Raw genomic sequence first — 16,740 nt, 5'->3', positions numbered from 1 at the left:
ATTGATCTTAACGACCGAGACACGGTTTTCCCATGTTCGCAAAATAAAACCGGGCCATCGCGATTATGATAATCGTATTTGAACAATTTTCGCCATCGTCGATGTGTCAAATCAAATCATGATTCATCTTGATCAATATCTCACATTAATAATTTATATATGTTTATTGTATGGAGAATGTGTGCAACAATTTATATATGTTTATTGTATGAAAAATGTATTAATATTTTATTTATTGCAAAGAACTTATCCGCGTATAATTCAACATAAAAGAGCAAGTTAAATTCATCAAGATAATTAATAATAAATATATAATAAAATTATGATTTGTTCATATATATAATTACTTATAGGAAATATTCATACGATACAAATTACAATTTCAAGTATTTTTCATGTAATTGCTTTACTTTATTGGAAAAATCTGATTAAAAAATTATTAACTTTTCTATATATATATATATATATATATATATATATATATATATATATATAATTTTATATATAAAAATGATTTTTAATTGCTTATAAATGTGTATGTACTAAGGAAACAAATCTGAAATTATGATCAATAACTCTAATGCGAAAGTATTTCTCTGCCATTGTAAGTCGTCAAGCCTTTGAAGAAAAAAGCAAAAGCCGTGACGAGACACACGTTAAACCATGATCGCAATACGCAAACTCGTGATCGTGAGCAACAAGCTCATCGAAACCAATCGCGAGAAACGCGTTGCGCAATTCACGCCGACATAAGTCGATGGAGAGTAATAATATAATAATTATTATTATTATTACATTACTATAATATTATTCCCGCAAAATCTCATATATTCCTGGACAATATACAGGAAACTCTAGCTCGGATCTTACTCGGGCGTTTCCTTAAGGATGAACATTTGCGCACGAGGAATACCGGCTGGCCGGATGCTCTTTTCAATTCCGACTTTCGACGCAAGGGTCGTCTCCTGGGTCCGGATTTCTTCAGATGCTGCTGTTGTTGTTGCGGAAACTTGATGTTTCTCCTATGCTCATTAAAATGATTGTTGTCTTCACTATCGGTCGACGAAAGACATGTATAACCCGCATTGGAATTCCCACCCTTCGATCTCTCCTTGACAATACCCTCGGCTAAGAAGTTGAGAAATCGACTGCTGGCAAAATAATTTCCAGAAACAGCCGTATTCGTCGCCGTTGACATTATCGTCATCATCGTCGTCGTTACCGTCGCTGTCGTTGTCGTCGTCATCGTCATCGCCGAAAGCTTCCAAGTAGTTCCTCCTGCCAGTAGACCGTTAGTTCTTAATTCTTCAGAGAACAACTTATCTTCATTAAAATCGCTAATCTTTGGGGCTAGACAAGCCGATGATGAGGATGATGTTGCTGAGAAAGAGCCTAGGGATGACGAAACAATAGAATTAAAAGTATCATCTTCTCGTCGAATGTTGAAGTCGCCTGACAGCAGTAATTTTTGATCATCGAATTGATCATCTGACACGTTTGACGACCAGTCGTTGATCCTTTCCAGAATTGGACCTTCGTCAGGAAAGTATCTGATCTCCCGCCAAACTCGTCGTTGGCGTCTCGAGCGACGTCTCTCCGGTGGAATAAACCATACTGGACTGCTGGTACGAGATTCAATAATAGGTTGTTGATTCTTTTTGTTGGCGCGTTGAGAGTTTCTTTTGCCGCCTCGCTGACGAGAATACCTGAATGTGCTCGTTCGCTTGAAGTAATCCTCCGTGCTCACGCTGGGCGACAGCTTCGGTGCCTTCCGGCGAAAGAGACAGTTTCGCGTCATCCTAAAGTCAAATAGTCAAGATTGCGATCGAAATATTCTTCAAGCCAACGCGAAATACTAATCAATCAATCAGTGAGTGCGAAAGTACGAATTATGATTTATCAATATTCATCTTATTATAAAGTATCAATATTCATCTTATTATAAAGTATACAATCAAGGAAATATTTAATTAATAATTAATATAAAATTGCAATAATCTGCTATTCAAATCGATATATAGTAATTCTTACTCACCGTGTTTAAAATAACATAAAATGCAAGTTCTTAAATGAGTTTCAAAATCATAATTAATTATTTGGATAATAAATCATAATTAATTATCTGATAAATAAAATATCGATCAAAAACTCGAAAATTTTAATACGATCAAGAGATCATATACACACTTTTCTATCACTGATCTATCGTTTATCGGCAAGCTTCAATCTTAATTACCCTGGTCTCAAATCCGCGAGCTTGCTGATCCTGAGAGAGAAGCCGAAGGACGATGACGTAGTATTGTCCTTACTGATAGATTTCTCAGGCGCCGAGACCGTTCTTGTGACAGTCGGTTGCGGCTTTTTTTCCTTTAAGGCACTGTCCAGAAAATGATGAGCCGGAGAATTCGAGACGAGAGAATACGAAGAGGTTGATACCGGGATCGAGACAGAAACTGGTACCGGCACCGGCACCGCGTCTCTCCATATTCTGCCAAGACTGATGCTAACGCTAGGCGATCCTTCCATGGAGGACTCTTGGGTCCAAGAAGGAGTATCATACTTTTCGATCGGTTCATCACCGGTGATCCTGAAGAGTTTGTTCTTGGGCGTTAAAATGGGCGAGGAATCAAGTTGAAGAACTTTTAGATCCTCAGTGATCGAATCCGCCAAATCGGTTTGATTGGCAAGTTTCGCAACCTTAAACTTGGAATATTGAAGAGACTCGATATTAACTTCGTGAAGCTTCTCGCGGGAAGAGTGGACATCTTGAAGCCATTCGTCGTAGGTGATGAAATCACGACTAAGAGAACATTCTTGATTCTTCTTCGATTCCTGCTCCTTAATCTCTTGAGAGATAATCTTCTCGTTTGCCGCTGGTTGCGGAGGGAGATTAACGGCGGTCTCCAGGTTCTTCTGGATACGATTCCGTCGTTTACCCCGGTCCAGATAACTCTTCCTAATGGAAATTCGTTTGAAGGACTCGCTACGCTTGAAGGAAGGCTCATTGCGGTCCTTCTTACGGCCCACGAGCCTCCTCAGATTCTCGAAAGAGAGGGGCCTCATGAAGAGCAACACGATCAATCTCGGTTCGCAAATGTAAAAGAAGGAACGCTATAGATTTACACTTAAGGAATGGTAGCCAGATATATTTCTATAATAAGAATTGATAAATGCGTTCATGGATGTACGATAGAAAGAATGATTTGCCTGATCAACAAAGATTTAAGGATCTATAAAAAGGAAAATTTGTAAATTGTAAGTAGATTTACAGATTTCTTTCTCTCTTTTTCGATAACTATGTTTCTTTCTTGGTTTCTTTTTTCTTTGTTTCTCTTTCTTCTTTACCCTTTTGTTATTCGTATTCTTCTATTTGCCTTTCTTCTTATTTTTTCTCTTTTTCCTTGTTTGTCCTTTCTTTTCGTTGTGCTAAGACTCGCTAAACTGCAGCACCGAAGTTTTCAAATCAGTAAATGATCAGCGTAGCTTTCCTTTTACGACGCCGCGGCCGTTTTTCCTCCTTCATTGTCCTTCTCTTCCCTTTTCTTCCTACATGCCCTCGGCCCGATTGGAATAATCATTCTATATGAAAAAAATTTGGTATGGATTGCAAGAGCATCTTTAGAATCAATATATCCGATATCGATAAAATCTATGAGCGGATTGTATTTTCAAATGAGACAAGTTTAATATTGGTTTATTTATCATTATTTTTATAATTGCACTTAAACAGCTTTCTCGAATTAAAGATTGCTCCACTTTCGTACCATATAATATACTTTCGTTATCGAGATATATATTTACCTATATTTGTATCTCCATTTAATATTGGCATAATAATCATTGACCGATGAATGTAAGCTTCTTCTAAATTACAGTTTTACTTTTGCCGATGATCGGTCCATAATTTATCGATCCTGCTTTATCTTGGATATTTCTCTCGATGGTTTAACCAAACACAAAATCATGTACCTTGAAATTCAGATACTTTCTCTGCCCTCGAACAATTATGTTGTTTGTTTCACTCCTATTCTCTTCTCCTCCGCCATTCTCCACACGATCTCTCTCGACGATACAAACGCGCTCCCTCTGCGCGGAATGTCTTCCGCACATAAGAGAATTTTTTTAATAAAAAATCCAATTTATAGCTCAATGCTTGATCAATAAATAAAGGATCTATTCAAATTAGAATTGTGTCACTTAATATGAAGTAAAGTTAGATAAATTGAATCTATATTTGACAATATATCCTAAGAAAATACGATCACTTTTTCACTGCTTCAAATGTGCGATTCGTCGTTCACAAAATATACTTCAAAATAAAAATACACATCCAATCAAACACCTGCAAAATTCTTGCGAGTATTCGTCGGAACGCTTATAACTTTCTGCGGAAACGCAGCAAGCTCCGCGTTCGCTCAATTCGAGATCATCACCGCATCACTGCTTGGAACACATGCACACACCCTTTTCTACGATATCTCTGTCTAGGATATCTTCTCGTTCTTCGATCGGCGAGTAAAGGCACTCCACCCGCCTCGCCAAACGCGCGGTGTAATTTATTCGCATGTTGCACTCATGCGCGAGTGAAATGCTTTGAGAAATTAAAATTGATTCGCCGAGTCAGATTCGTGATAACAGATACCCTTCCAAAGATCTCACGCGCGAGCTAATCTAAGCAGATTTTAAGATCGCACGATGGCGCGCATCCGCGTGTTCGAATTCGCGCGACGACGCTCGCTGGTCTCGACGTCGAGACGCATACTCCAAGTCGTGTCGAATCACTGGCATTTGCGAGTTCTCCGCGGTTCTCGGCAACTATTTCTCTCTCTCTCTCTCTCATGTACGTGGGCGCAGGAAGGGAGAGAGAGAGAGAGAGAGAGAGAGAGAGAGAAAGAGAGAGGGAAATATACGGGTGGGAAGTTGCTTGCGCGTGTAAAAGTTGCTAGACGGAGTAAGTGAGAAGATTGAACGCTCAGGAACTTGCTCAGAAGGCAGAGAAGGGAGAAGGAGAATATAAGAGTGGTGATGGCATGCCGTCCGTCGACTTTCGCCTGCCTTCGTCGCTCGCAGCATCCCACTCTCCTTCGTTTCATCTCTCGCTTGAGAGACACCCTTCGCCGCGCCGCCCGAGCCCCACGAGATCGCTCGCGACTCCGCTTGGTGCCAACTCCTTCTAAGAGAGAGATTCTTAAGGTAAGATTATGGATCAACTGGAGTTTCGGCCCAGTCGCGATATTGTTCCTCGCGCAATATTGAAAGCCACGCAATATAACGTACACACATCAATAAATAATAATTATTATTATTGATTTCTTTTTTATTCGTAAAAATATCTGCCTCCATTCTATCTTGTTAGCAAGGTGTCTATTCAAATTTTATTAAAAAAATGTCTTCAAATTCTCATCTCATTCCCTAATTTTTCAAGTATTTTTGTTCATAATTTCAGATAAAATTAAAGAATTTTTAAATGCAACTTTGAAATAAGTTTATTTATCGTGCACGTTGTGTTTAATGTAGAAAAGATTGTGTACTCTGCAAAAAGAGTTATATGCGAATGTGTGTGCCGTCGTATTGTTACTGCTTGCTAACTTGATTGATAGACATATATGTATAAAGATTTTGCTTGCAGTAAAGAGAAAATTATTTAAAAAATAGTTGTTTTTTTTTTTAATTATTTGAGAATTCCAATAAAATAAAAATTTTCTAACTTTTTTAATTTTAAAGAAAAAATTCTCTAAAACTTTCAGGTTTTTTTAGACAATAAATCTAATTTAGACAATAATCCTATTTTCAAATTTTTTTGTGCTATCTTCTAAAATTGCATATTTCATATTTTCGTCATAAAATCTGTATTATAAATAGAGACATTAATGATAAATTAATCAAATAGTTGATAAAGATATCTTGCAAGATATGCAAGGCGTTTTATGATTCACTTTAATTATAATAATACTGAGTAATTATTCTGAGTCCATTTTTTTTCTCAACTATAAAATATAAAAAAAAAAATTTATCAATTATACAGCTCTTCAATTTTTGACATTGTATATCTTTATAATTAAACTTCAATTTAAAAAATGTCCATTTTAAATTAAACATGATTTTGTTATTTGTCTACTTCTTTAAAACTAATTCTGCGAGATCTTTTCCAATCACTGATAATTCTATAAGATTATTGGCGTTTTATTTTTGCCAAGGCAAAATCAACTCCAAATTTATCATTCATGCTATAAGATTTATTGGACACCCCATATAATGACAGAATGTAACATACATCAGAATTTGACACAGACCGTAATATTTTCAAATGACTTCCGAGGAAATCGTCGTTCTAAGCATTACGAAACCTCATGATACCGGTAGTCGGTGGTCCTGAACGCGGTGCAACGTACTGCACCGTATATAAGTACATTGTCAGGAGGTTGTGCGGAGGAGGGACATTATAATGGTCGATAAGAGCGCGAGGAATCGTCTATGATGCGTTGCGCACCGGCTCAAGGACACTCGAGGACATTTACCCATGAAACTGTCGACCTTGATCTTACACAGGGATTCGTGAAAGAGGAGGTGTGCTGCTGCATGATACTGTGCTCTCTTGCAATTGCACCTGCATCGCGTGTGATAAAATTGGAGCTAATCAACTCTGTCTGTCTTCCCATCTCTCTCTATTTCTCTCTCTCTCTCTCATTCTCTCTCTCTCTCTCATTCTCTCTCTCTCTCTCTCTCTCTCTCATTCTCTCTCGCTGTCTGCCGTGAAACGAAATACTCGACCAAGTGTCAAAGGAGGCATGCATTCATAACGTGTTGCGCGTGTTCCAGAAGTGCAACACAAATTCACTTTTAAAACAGAATTCTAAAGCTGACACATTTCAGATAATTCAAACGATCTCATTCACAAAGAAAATACGACGAGTTGTTTGTACATTGATATTATATTTACCTAGGAGAGAGAATACTCTGTCAATCTATATAAGATGCTATTATATATTGATTCTAATATAAAGATTTTCTTTACAAAATTAATGATAATTCGTAAGATTAGACAACCATCCGCGAATCCACGGAAATCGTTGAGATAAACGCACACGTTACCTCTAATTGACCATGTAATAACACGACAATTATGAAATTGTAGGTCGAGATCGCTTTCTATTCTTTTTCTATAGGTGTATCATCGTGTTTCTATATCGAGACTTTATGACTTAATGTTGCACGATAAATATCTGGCGGAAAGATTGTGCGACGACAAAGAAACGACTCCTAACTTGTGAATGGCCTGAATTACCGATAAACGCGATAAAATCCACGTGAGAGCGGATCTTCACGAAACAATATAAACGTTTATAGTAAATGAATAAAACATTCATTAAAGTGGAGTAAAGATATCATTTTTATTCTGAATTGAAAGACTTAAAAATTAGGACTTTTACTAGTGATATCTATAAAATAATGTATCAAATAATTAAAAAAAATCTATCCTAAAAAAAGAAATTTTTTCTTGCATATTTTTTTCATCTTTAAATATCAAGAACGCAAAGCATTGTTATCATCACACCCTAAATATCTTATTCTTATTTTAATGTCAGTTTATCACATCATTAATCTTCTATTCAATAATTTTTTTAGTAACACCATTAGAGAATTTTTCGTCGGATTATTTGAAAAATAAAGTTTATTAACAAGAATGTACTATTTTAACAACTTGGATTAAAAAATTTTTCAGGCACGTTAATATTTAAGGATCAAATAAATTTTTGTATCTAATTGTAGAAAGCTAGAAAACATTTTTTTAAATCAATATTAAAAAAAAATACATATTATATCATTAGTGTTACAAATTAAAATTAAGATTAAGCCTACTATTTTGCAGTTTAATGTTAAAATATCCATAAATTAATGAATTTTCGACACATAAATACCTCAATATTTCCTTATAGAGAATAAAAAACTGCGTCGAATAATGTTTAAAAAAACAGAGTTTTATTTAAAACGAAGGTGCAACTGTGTATTTTACAACTGCATGCATATGCATAAATGCATAATAATGATGAACAAAGTTGAAGCAACTAAAATCATTCGATTCTGTGTAACACTTTTTTTCTACGTTTCAAACCGTCTCGCGATAATATAATTACTCGGAATTCCATAGATATTTTGTATATTATTCATGTACATATATGTATATATTATTCATATACATGATTAATGTATAACTTTTTGTATAATTGGTTACGCTTTCGAAACGCATTAGTCATTTTCTCAAGTATAAGAATTACTTTTTACACGCATCGCAAGTAATTGTCAATAAAAAGGTGAGACTCGCGTTATCGCAAATGTCAACAAACTCTAGTTTATCTTTCTAAAATATATCGAAAAAATATACAAACATACCAACTCGAAATATTTATCAAAAATTTCTCAAAAATTGTTTCACATTAAGTTATTTAATTAAAAATAACTTTAATTTAATTTAAAAAAAAATTGATTCTTTTTTAATAATTAAATTAATAATAAAAAATTAAATCATTAATAAATTAATTTTTTCAAATAATTTTTTTACAAAACAATCAAGAGGCTATAAGACCATAAAATATTTTTTAGGAGCACATAGAAATGAGAATAACGACAATTGTTCATGTAAAGGAAAATTGAGTGTCACGATGCGCGCGATGGAGCTGTCTCCTCTTCTTTATTAATGCGGATGCATGACGCCATTGTAACATAGACTTTTAAGTCTTATTTACAGCTGGACGCCACATACAAGATGCTTACATTACAACCGTGTTGTATGCTAGCCGAGCAAGTAATTGACCAAGAAATTGTACTTTCCTTGTTCAACCGGTGTACAAGCGACATAGCTCGCGAACCATAATGACTTTAATTGTTAATTGAGGCTCGTTCCAAGCTATCGAATATCTTTGAATTTAAAAATTCGTCGACTATTGCAATTACATGTCAATAATGACAAAACAAAAATTAAGAAATCAAATAATGATTTTTTTGTAGCATCGATCAAATAAGATACAAGATCAAATTTCTCGACTCTTCAAAGGTTCAATATTTTCGTAGACGTTATGAGAAAGAGAGAATATAAGTGCGCATCTAATATTTTTATAAACTTTTAGTCTCATTAATTTGTACGCAATTATCAAATAAAATTCAATAAAAAATATGAAGATTCTTAATGTGCCTAAAAGATACTTAAGGAGATATTCTACTCTAAAACTCTTAAAAAACTCGAAATTTTTTTTTATTTTCTTGCAGTTTGAGGTTTCGAAAATGTGTCCTTAAAATATTAAGATGAAATTAGCAAAACTGCGAGAGTATTATACAGGTTTGAAGCAGAAATGGCAGATTGAGCTCCCGCGGAGAAGCTCTCCTCACAGAGAGCTACATTACAAGATTTCTTCAAAACTGAAGAAGGTTTTCTCTAAGGTCCCAGTATAGTTGATTAGGGATAAATTACTAGTCATAACAGAATGGAAAACTTTAAATGCATATTTTTCTCAAAAACTACTGGACCGATTGACTTGAAATTTTACACACATATAGAGTGAATGTATACCTATAACCGGAACTATTATATATAGAATTATATCGATAATTTGGATATTTTCCCTCCGCCACCTTGTTTGAGATAAAAATTTTTCAAAAAAATTGAACCTCAATTTTTAAGCAGCTGCCATTTTAATGAAAATATTCGGACTTGATTAGTTCTAGTTCGGGCAATAACTACATTCGTCCTCGCTCGCGAACAGCTGACGATCACCGGCTGTTATTTGTTTCTTCACGCGCAGCCCAACGACGACGACGACGGCGACGACGACAACGGCCACTCGATATTTAGCAGACGCATCGCAGCGACAACAAAACTACATTCATATAGATTTAAAAACTCCTTGGTTTTTTTATTTCAAACAATTACAACGACCGCAATTCGTGCGCCCGATTATACCGACTTCAAAACATGAACATGTACATCGGCGTATAATTCATACACATTAAAATAAAATACCTTATAAAAATTTGTGTTGTTAATTTAAATGTTACTAAAAGTATGTGTGTAATACCTCTGCCCTATAGGCTGAATAATTTTTTCAAAATTAATTCCTAAAAAAACACCTTAAAAGCGGGTGTCTAGAATAGAATATCCCCTTAAAGAGACACTCTAAGAGAATTATTTAGGCAAAAGTAATTCGAGAAACCAGTCGCTTTCTCATAATATCCCTGACCGCAAATGCAAATAAACATATTCTTCGGATGCGTTGCAGTTCACTCGTAAAAGAAAAATTACGAATCTCGTGTCTGTAACATCGAGCCGCTGCACGCTCGACTTGTAATTTTGTAACGTGACGTGCGCAGGTGTAATTTCACGACCCGACCGCAATGTCGAAAGAGTTATATTGATGAGAGTTAAAGAGGAACAGGACGGATCTTGAGATTAAATTCTAATAATAAGATAAAGATCTAAGAATAAGAAAAGGTCTAAAAATAAACAGGATATTAATATTCAAAGCTTTTAAAAAAATTCTCTGAGAATTCCTTGATTTTTCAGGCAATTTGTTCAAAAATTCAGACAAGATTAAAAAATTTTTAGATTTTAAATTTTTAAGAAAAAGTTTTTTTTGTGTACGTTTTTTAATGCTTTCCATTCATACAAAGGAAAAATAAAATCACTTAAATATTAAATATTAAATTTACAAAATATACTGAAAAGAATTGAATGACTTTTGTAAGATAAGCATTTTTCATTTGTATAACATTTTCATATTCTATCATTAATTGTGAGAATTACAATAAAAAATGTGTACTCAGTATTGTGTATATTTTTTGCTACGACAATGAACATCATCAAGAGAGAGAAAGATATATACTTATAACTTTTGAAATATATAATTCACACAATAATTGGCTAATCAGTTTCCCAATGCTTGCAATATAAGAAAAATATTATCAGAGAATTTCTTAAAAAATTCCCCAAGTTCGAATAAAATTCCAGAGAATTCTTTGATTTTTCAAGGTAAAAACGAAATCCTTGAGAATTTCAGATTTTTTAAATTTTTTCCACCTTGATAAAGTTGTTAAAGATTAGTAATCATAATGATTAGTAATCATAATGATTAGTAGTCATAATGATGGACATTAGTGTCATAAAGAGTATCTATGAATCCAAGAAATTAAATGTCTCAAAATAGAAGCACGATAAATTATGAAATTTTTCTAACGTCATTCAATCGCGTTTACGGTTTATATTCAAAAACGAGCCAATTAAAGTGATTTTAATTCAAAATCCTAAGAGCAAACAATGCGTAATAAAATATGAGAGAGCAAGATACAACATTTTCAATGAACGAAAGGTGATCGTTGTAAAAGTAAAAACTGTGCGAAATCAGAATGCGATCTTTGTTGAAGGAAAATGAACTCTTCACCATCTATTTTGAAAAGGATGGACGGCCATTGTGATTTTTTAGAAAAACGGCAGATACGTGAACAAATAGTACTCCGTATATTATTTGTATACTGTTTATCACTAAAATTGTATTTTGACATTTATTCCTTGCATTCCCTGATATTTCCTTTGTTTTTCGCCACACAAGCGAATGACGTATTTAAATAATACTTTCTTGCCGCTTGATTTATAAAACAAGAACAGTACGAATTATCCTTAATAACAGCACGAGTTTGGAATGGAGACGGCAACGGCCGTAAGGTGTTATCGATTTTATCAATAAACGACGGTGAGGGAGGGGGAGGGGGGGGAAGAGGGCTTCTAGGGGATTCTGTCTCGACGTAACACGGGGTGAATTAAAAAGAGTGAGACGGAGAGGGAGAAGGGGGGAAAAGAGAGAGAGAGAGAGAGAGAGAGAGAGAGAGAAACAGAAGGAGAGAAAAAGTGCAACGGACAGAGACGGGATTTGTCGCGAAGGGCGGTGGACGAAAGATCGCGTCGATCGAAAGAAAAAATCACTCACCCTCGGACAGTTCGAGATCCAATTCGGCGAGCTTCTCCCGCACGTCTTCCGGGAGCTTGCCGATGTCGATGTACTCGGCCATCGTTAGGCCATCCACGCTGCGCCGTGATATAGCGAATCCACCAGCGGTGCATACTACGGACTCGTCACCACCGCTCGGCCATCTTGCCTGACAACTGACAGATCGCACCGTCGTGCCGCTGGCGGCGCCACCGGACTCGCATCGCCTCGCACCCGGAGCGTGCTCGAAAAGTCACACATTAACCAGACTGCCAACTCTTTGAGCGTAACGGCACCTACGCGGTAACCAATCGATCTTTCGCTCTTATGGAAAAGTTTTAAGTCCATTGGCTACCGCGTCCTGTACTGGAGGAGGTTATGATCGACGATCTTCAATAATATTCTGCCGATGGCCTAGTGCTCCATCCAATCCGATTCGATGTTGATTATGTTGATATTAGCGCTTGTAAATTTATTAATTAAAGATAGATGCACTTGAGGAGTCGTATACGATGCGAGTCATGCACGAGTTGTATCGAGTCGTTAATTAAATGCGTCGTGCACTTGTGTGGTGATCGTGGACATCGCGTTGACCGTTTTTTGGTTTTGGTTCAACCATTGCAGGCTATGACATCATCTGCTTCGTTGGAATTGACTGGCAAATGAATTTGCGAAATGGATTTTGATTCCGTGTCTTAGGCTGCTTCAGCTACGAAGGCCATGTTGATTACGGCGATAACATCGTCATTAGCGTGAGTTCCAATTTGTAATTACGTTCTAATCTGCGCGCATGATTTTATTTTATCTCTGTCGATGTCTTCCCCAAAAGGGGATCGATATTTACATTTTACTACATGTTAGATACATATGCGCATGCATATCCACATTCCTTCTTGAGAATGAAAAATATTTCTTACATTTTTGTCTCTCTGAAAAAAACTTGCCAGTTTACATTTTTTTTCTCTTTCTAATATTTAATTATTTAAATTTTCGTCCTTTGTCATTTAATTTTCTTCTATGTGAAATCAGTAGCTGTCAAATCATTTTTTTTTTTTTTTTTTTTTTTTCAGAATTCTATACATATAGCCATTTTTTATGTAAATGTACATATATATATTTATCTTATATTGTCATATTTTATCTCATTTTGATAAGAATGCATCTCAATAAATCTTGATCTTAATGTATTAACATTAATATAATAAAGTCTTATTTTATTTCTTTCTTGCATTATTCCAGATATTGATATAACATGTTAAAAAACATAATTTTATAAATAAATACAAAATTTATATATAATATTCAAGTATATAATATAATATATGAGATAAATACGTATATCTATATCAACATATTAAATGTCAACTCTCTCTCTAAGCTTTATCTTGTTTTTTAATGCTTCTTTTGCTCGCAACTGTGGCGATATTAAAAAAGCGCATTGCATTATCATAATTACTTTGATAATTATACTTTATATAAAAGGAACAAGTTGCTGTGCTGTTTATGTAAGTTTATCGATGAAAATTATTTTTCCCTGACATTTTGTCGCCGCTAATTATTCTTGGTACGCAAGAATCAAGTTTTTTTTTTTATCTAGAACGAGAAACACGTTTGTCTAGAGCAAGAACCAAGTACAATAATATATTACCATACAATATATTACTGTACAATATATTACCATATTTTATACTTCAAATAATTTTAAGTATAAACTTTTTTATTGCTATTTTCTAAATCTTGTTTACCTATGCATACATACATACGTACACACAACATTTCAAGGTTTTATATTTTGTATTCAATGTGTTTTACAACTTTAGTTGGCACATTTTCAGAACCAGTGAATTTTTTTTTCCATTAAAAAGAAAGCAAAGAGAAGAAAAAGAAGATGGTCAGTTCATTAAAACTGCGAAGTCATATGTTGTACATTTGCAAAATTGTCACGACTGCGTGTAAGAGAAAAAATATCGATACATTTTGTGCATATATTTCAATGTTAATGACACATTAAATGCGAGACTTATTGCCAGTTTTTGTGAATGATGGATATTATATAATTCTATGTAATAAGAAAAGAAGCCTATCGCCTTCACACAAGTCTTGTTGAATCAGTAAAGAAGAAAGAAACAATTTGTTTAGAATACAATTTTCGAAAAATAGAATCCCTATTTTTTTGAACGCAAACAACTATAGATGCCCAATAAGCAAGTAACATAAAATTAATATTTTGAAATATTAATTTGATAATGCATTTTATGAACATTCTTCTATGAATATACAATGTTTTATAAATATTTTTAAAACGTTATCTAATAATATAATATTTCAAAACGTTAGCGCATTATTATATTTGTAACAATATATTATATTATATAATAATATATTATATTTCAACCTTATCGAAATCTTTAGATGTTAAAAAAAGTTTATTTACTATGACATTGATACAACATGAAAAACTATTTATTTTAAAACGTTACATGTTATAAAATATCTTTGTAATGACATTGTTATTAATGATTTCTTACTCGGTGATTCATTATTTATTATCGCGCTTTTTATATATACATTCTTATATGAGCATTTGTTAGTTATATTTTTGTTTTGATTATTGATATGCGTAGGAGACCTATAACGCAATTAATTACCACAGAAGCTTGCAAATATGCAACGTCTGCGTTCTTGGAAATACAATTGGAATATCTATATTTACGATATTCTACTCTAGTACATCGCATTATTATATAACAAATGTTAATTTTATCTTCTAGAATCAGATACTATGAAATTAAAACATCCTTGTTGCAGATTGTTCTTCAATCTGATTTTTGAAGGAATCTTCCTACCAAAGTAAACCGTTATTAGCATAATTAGCGTACAAAGGAGACATCCGGGAAGCGTGACCCCGAGGACCAGCAATCGACAGTTGAATACCTTTTTATCGGCCGATTTTTCTTTCTTTCTTCCTTTTTTTTTTTTAAGGGGAAAGGAATCGATATGGATAATCGAATTTATATAGATAAGGAGACTGGTGAGGATTTGATCCACCCGTTCGTCGATTATGACATTTGTCATTCGATGGACTCAATGGCAATAAATGATGCGGAGACTGGGGAGCCAGAAGTCAATCTTATAGACAATGGAATCAGAGGTCATCTTAGGAGAGTTCCGTTTCAGGTACTTGGAAAATACTCTGGAAATACTTTGTGTCTCTTCTTTTAAAGAATTTGTTTTTAAATTCTCTGACTTAAATCTGGAACCAATGTTTCTTGTTTACTATATTTTTAATCTATCGTAATTTAAAAATTAATTAATATTAATAATTCATAAAATAAGATAGTATAATATTTGTACAATAATTGTGAATTCGCAAAAATATATACAGGGTGCATCACACAATCATTTGGAACAAATTTTAAAACATTTAGTCCTATTGAAAATAAAAAAAATTGCAATTATATTTTTTCTTTGATAAAATTATATGTATTTTTTTGCATTATTCGAAGAGATGTTCAAACATTCCACTGTTATATAACGAACATTTTATGAACATTTTATTCAAACGTCCCACTGTTATATAACGAACATTTTATTTCTTTATATTCTTCATTACAGTATTAAGATAATCATTATTTTTATAAACGTTTAAACAATTTGTTCTAATCCGTTTTTTTAAGTCTTTAACGAAAATAAATGAATGCAAATACATTTTATCTTTGAGATAATCCCATAAGAAGACATCCAAAAACGTAAATAGTGATCATCCTGATCATGTTATAATGAATAATATAAAAGAATGGGTCACAAAATATTTATTATGTAACGATTTATTATGTAACGATCCCGCTTTTTGCGTGGAAATTCGAAAATCTATGTGACATTTTTAGATTTTGGTTTATTCAAAGTATCGGGCTATGATTAACTTTATTTTTAAATAATGTTTATAACTTTGTAATAAATAACTAGCGATTCAAACTTTTTGAATTTTTGTTCAGAGCTATATATTATGACCTTACATATTTCAAGATCATTGAAATAAAAAAAGTTTCCTTCCTCAGTTTTATCGTATTATTTATTTTAATAAGCAATTTATTTTTTGCAGATACCAAAGGAAGTGAAGGAAAAATCTTTAAAAAAATGCCATTTAACAGAGTTAGAGCCGGTTCCACCAGGTACCTCCTTTGGCCAGATAAATCCCATCTGTCTGTTTTTACCGGCCATCATTTATTTCCGTTGGTTCCTCGCCTTATTGATGATTTTCGAGGTAAATAAAAATATAGAAAGTTTTAAAAAAATGTTTACTTTCGTAAACATAATTGTCAAGGCTGATCTTTCATGCTGTTTCCATATTAAGGTCACTCTGCATGTATGGGCACATCATAAGAACAAGAGCCTGAAAGACGCCAGCGTATACTTTCGTTCACCATTTCATGACATTTCTGCAGAGTTCTGCGCTCTTTGCCAGAGCGAGACCTGCATGAATCGTGTCGGTAAAATGCATCAGATTCGAATGCACAAATTTCTGCGACAATGCAACTACATGAAGAGAGTAGTAACGTAAACTTGGGCTACATGAATGTGTCTAGCGGTACTTTAAGCGTCGCAGAGTTTTAAAATGACGATAGTCACATCTGATTTTATACAAAATTGTTTTATATAAAATAATTGTTATATGTGTGTGTGTGTGTATGTATGTATGTATGTATGTATGTAAATATATAATATATATATTATATATATATATATATATGTATATGTATAATATATA

General features: G+C 33.8%; 3 protein-coding genes across 6 annotated transcripts in view; 1 reads left to right on the top strand and 2 right to left on the bottom strand.

The window, feature by feature from the left end:
• LOC126858193 (disco-interacting protein 2) overlaps positions 1 to 12,219 on the bottom strand; it is a 36,271-nt gene extending 24,052 nt beyond the window's left edge. For 2 of the 4 annotated variants that reach the window (XM_050608308.1, XM_050608310.1), the window contains exon 1: positions 11,973 to 12,169. In XM_050608308.1, the coding sequence (XP_050464265.1) occupies positions 11,973 to 12,054 (82 nt within the window). In that variant the 5' untranslated portion in view covers positions 12,055 to 12,169. Of the gene's footprint in view, positions 1 to 11,972 lie in introns of all 4 variants that reach the window. The other 2 variants (XM_050608311.1, XM_050608307.1) reach the window with 2 other exon arrangements.
• On the bottom strand, positions 552 to 4,721 carry LOC126858203 (uncharacterized). Its single transcript, XM_050608345.1, has 3 exons — positions 3,802 to 4,721; positions 2,237 to 3,579; positions 552 to 1,799 (listed from the first exon to the last, which is right to left on the bottom strand). The coding sequence occupies exons 2-3, from the start codon at positions 3,061 to 3,063 to the stop codon at positions 824 to 826; spliced, it is 1,803 nt and encodes a 600-aa protein (XP_050464302.1). The 5' UTR covers positions 3,064 to 3,579; positions 3,802 to 4,721; the 3' UTR covers positions 552 to 823.
• A 170-nt stretch (positions 12,220 to 12,389) lies between the features above and the next one.
• Positions 12,390 to 16,580, top strand: LOC126858222 (uncharacterized). Its single transcript, XM_050608372.1, has 4 exons — positions 12,390 to 12,724; positions 14,781 to 15,149; positions 16,075 to 16,236; positions 16,327 to 16,580. The coding sequence occupies exons 2-4, from the start codon at positions 14,970 to 14,972 to the stop codon at positions 16,531 to 16,533; spliced, it is 549 nt and encodes a 182-aa protein (XP_050464329.1). The 5' UTR covers positions 12,390 to 12,724; positions 14,781 to 14,969; the 3' UTR covers positions 16,534 to 16,580.
• The last annotated feature ends 160 nt before the right edge of the window (positions 16,581 to 16,740 follow it).

The sequence above is a fragment of the Cataglyphis hispanica genome, chromosome 24 (genome assembly GCF_021464435.1).
Source record: "Cataglyphis hispanica isolate Lineage 1 chromosome 24, ULB_Chis1_1.0, whole genome shotgun sequence".
NCBI lineage: Eukaryota > Metazoa > Arthropoda > Insecta > Hymenoptera > Formicidae > Cataglyphis > Cataglyphis hispanica.
The sequence above is the reverse complement of the archived record's forward strand: the minus strand, read 5'-3'. Positions and strand labels throughout refer to the sequence as shown.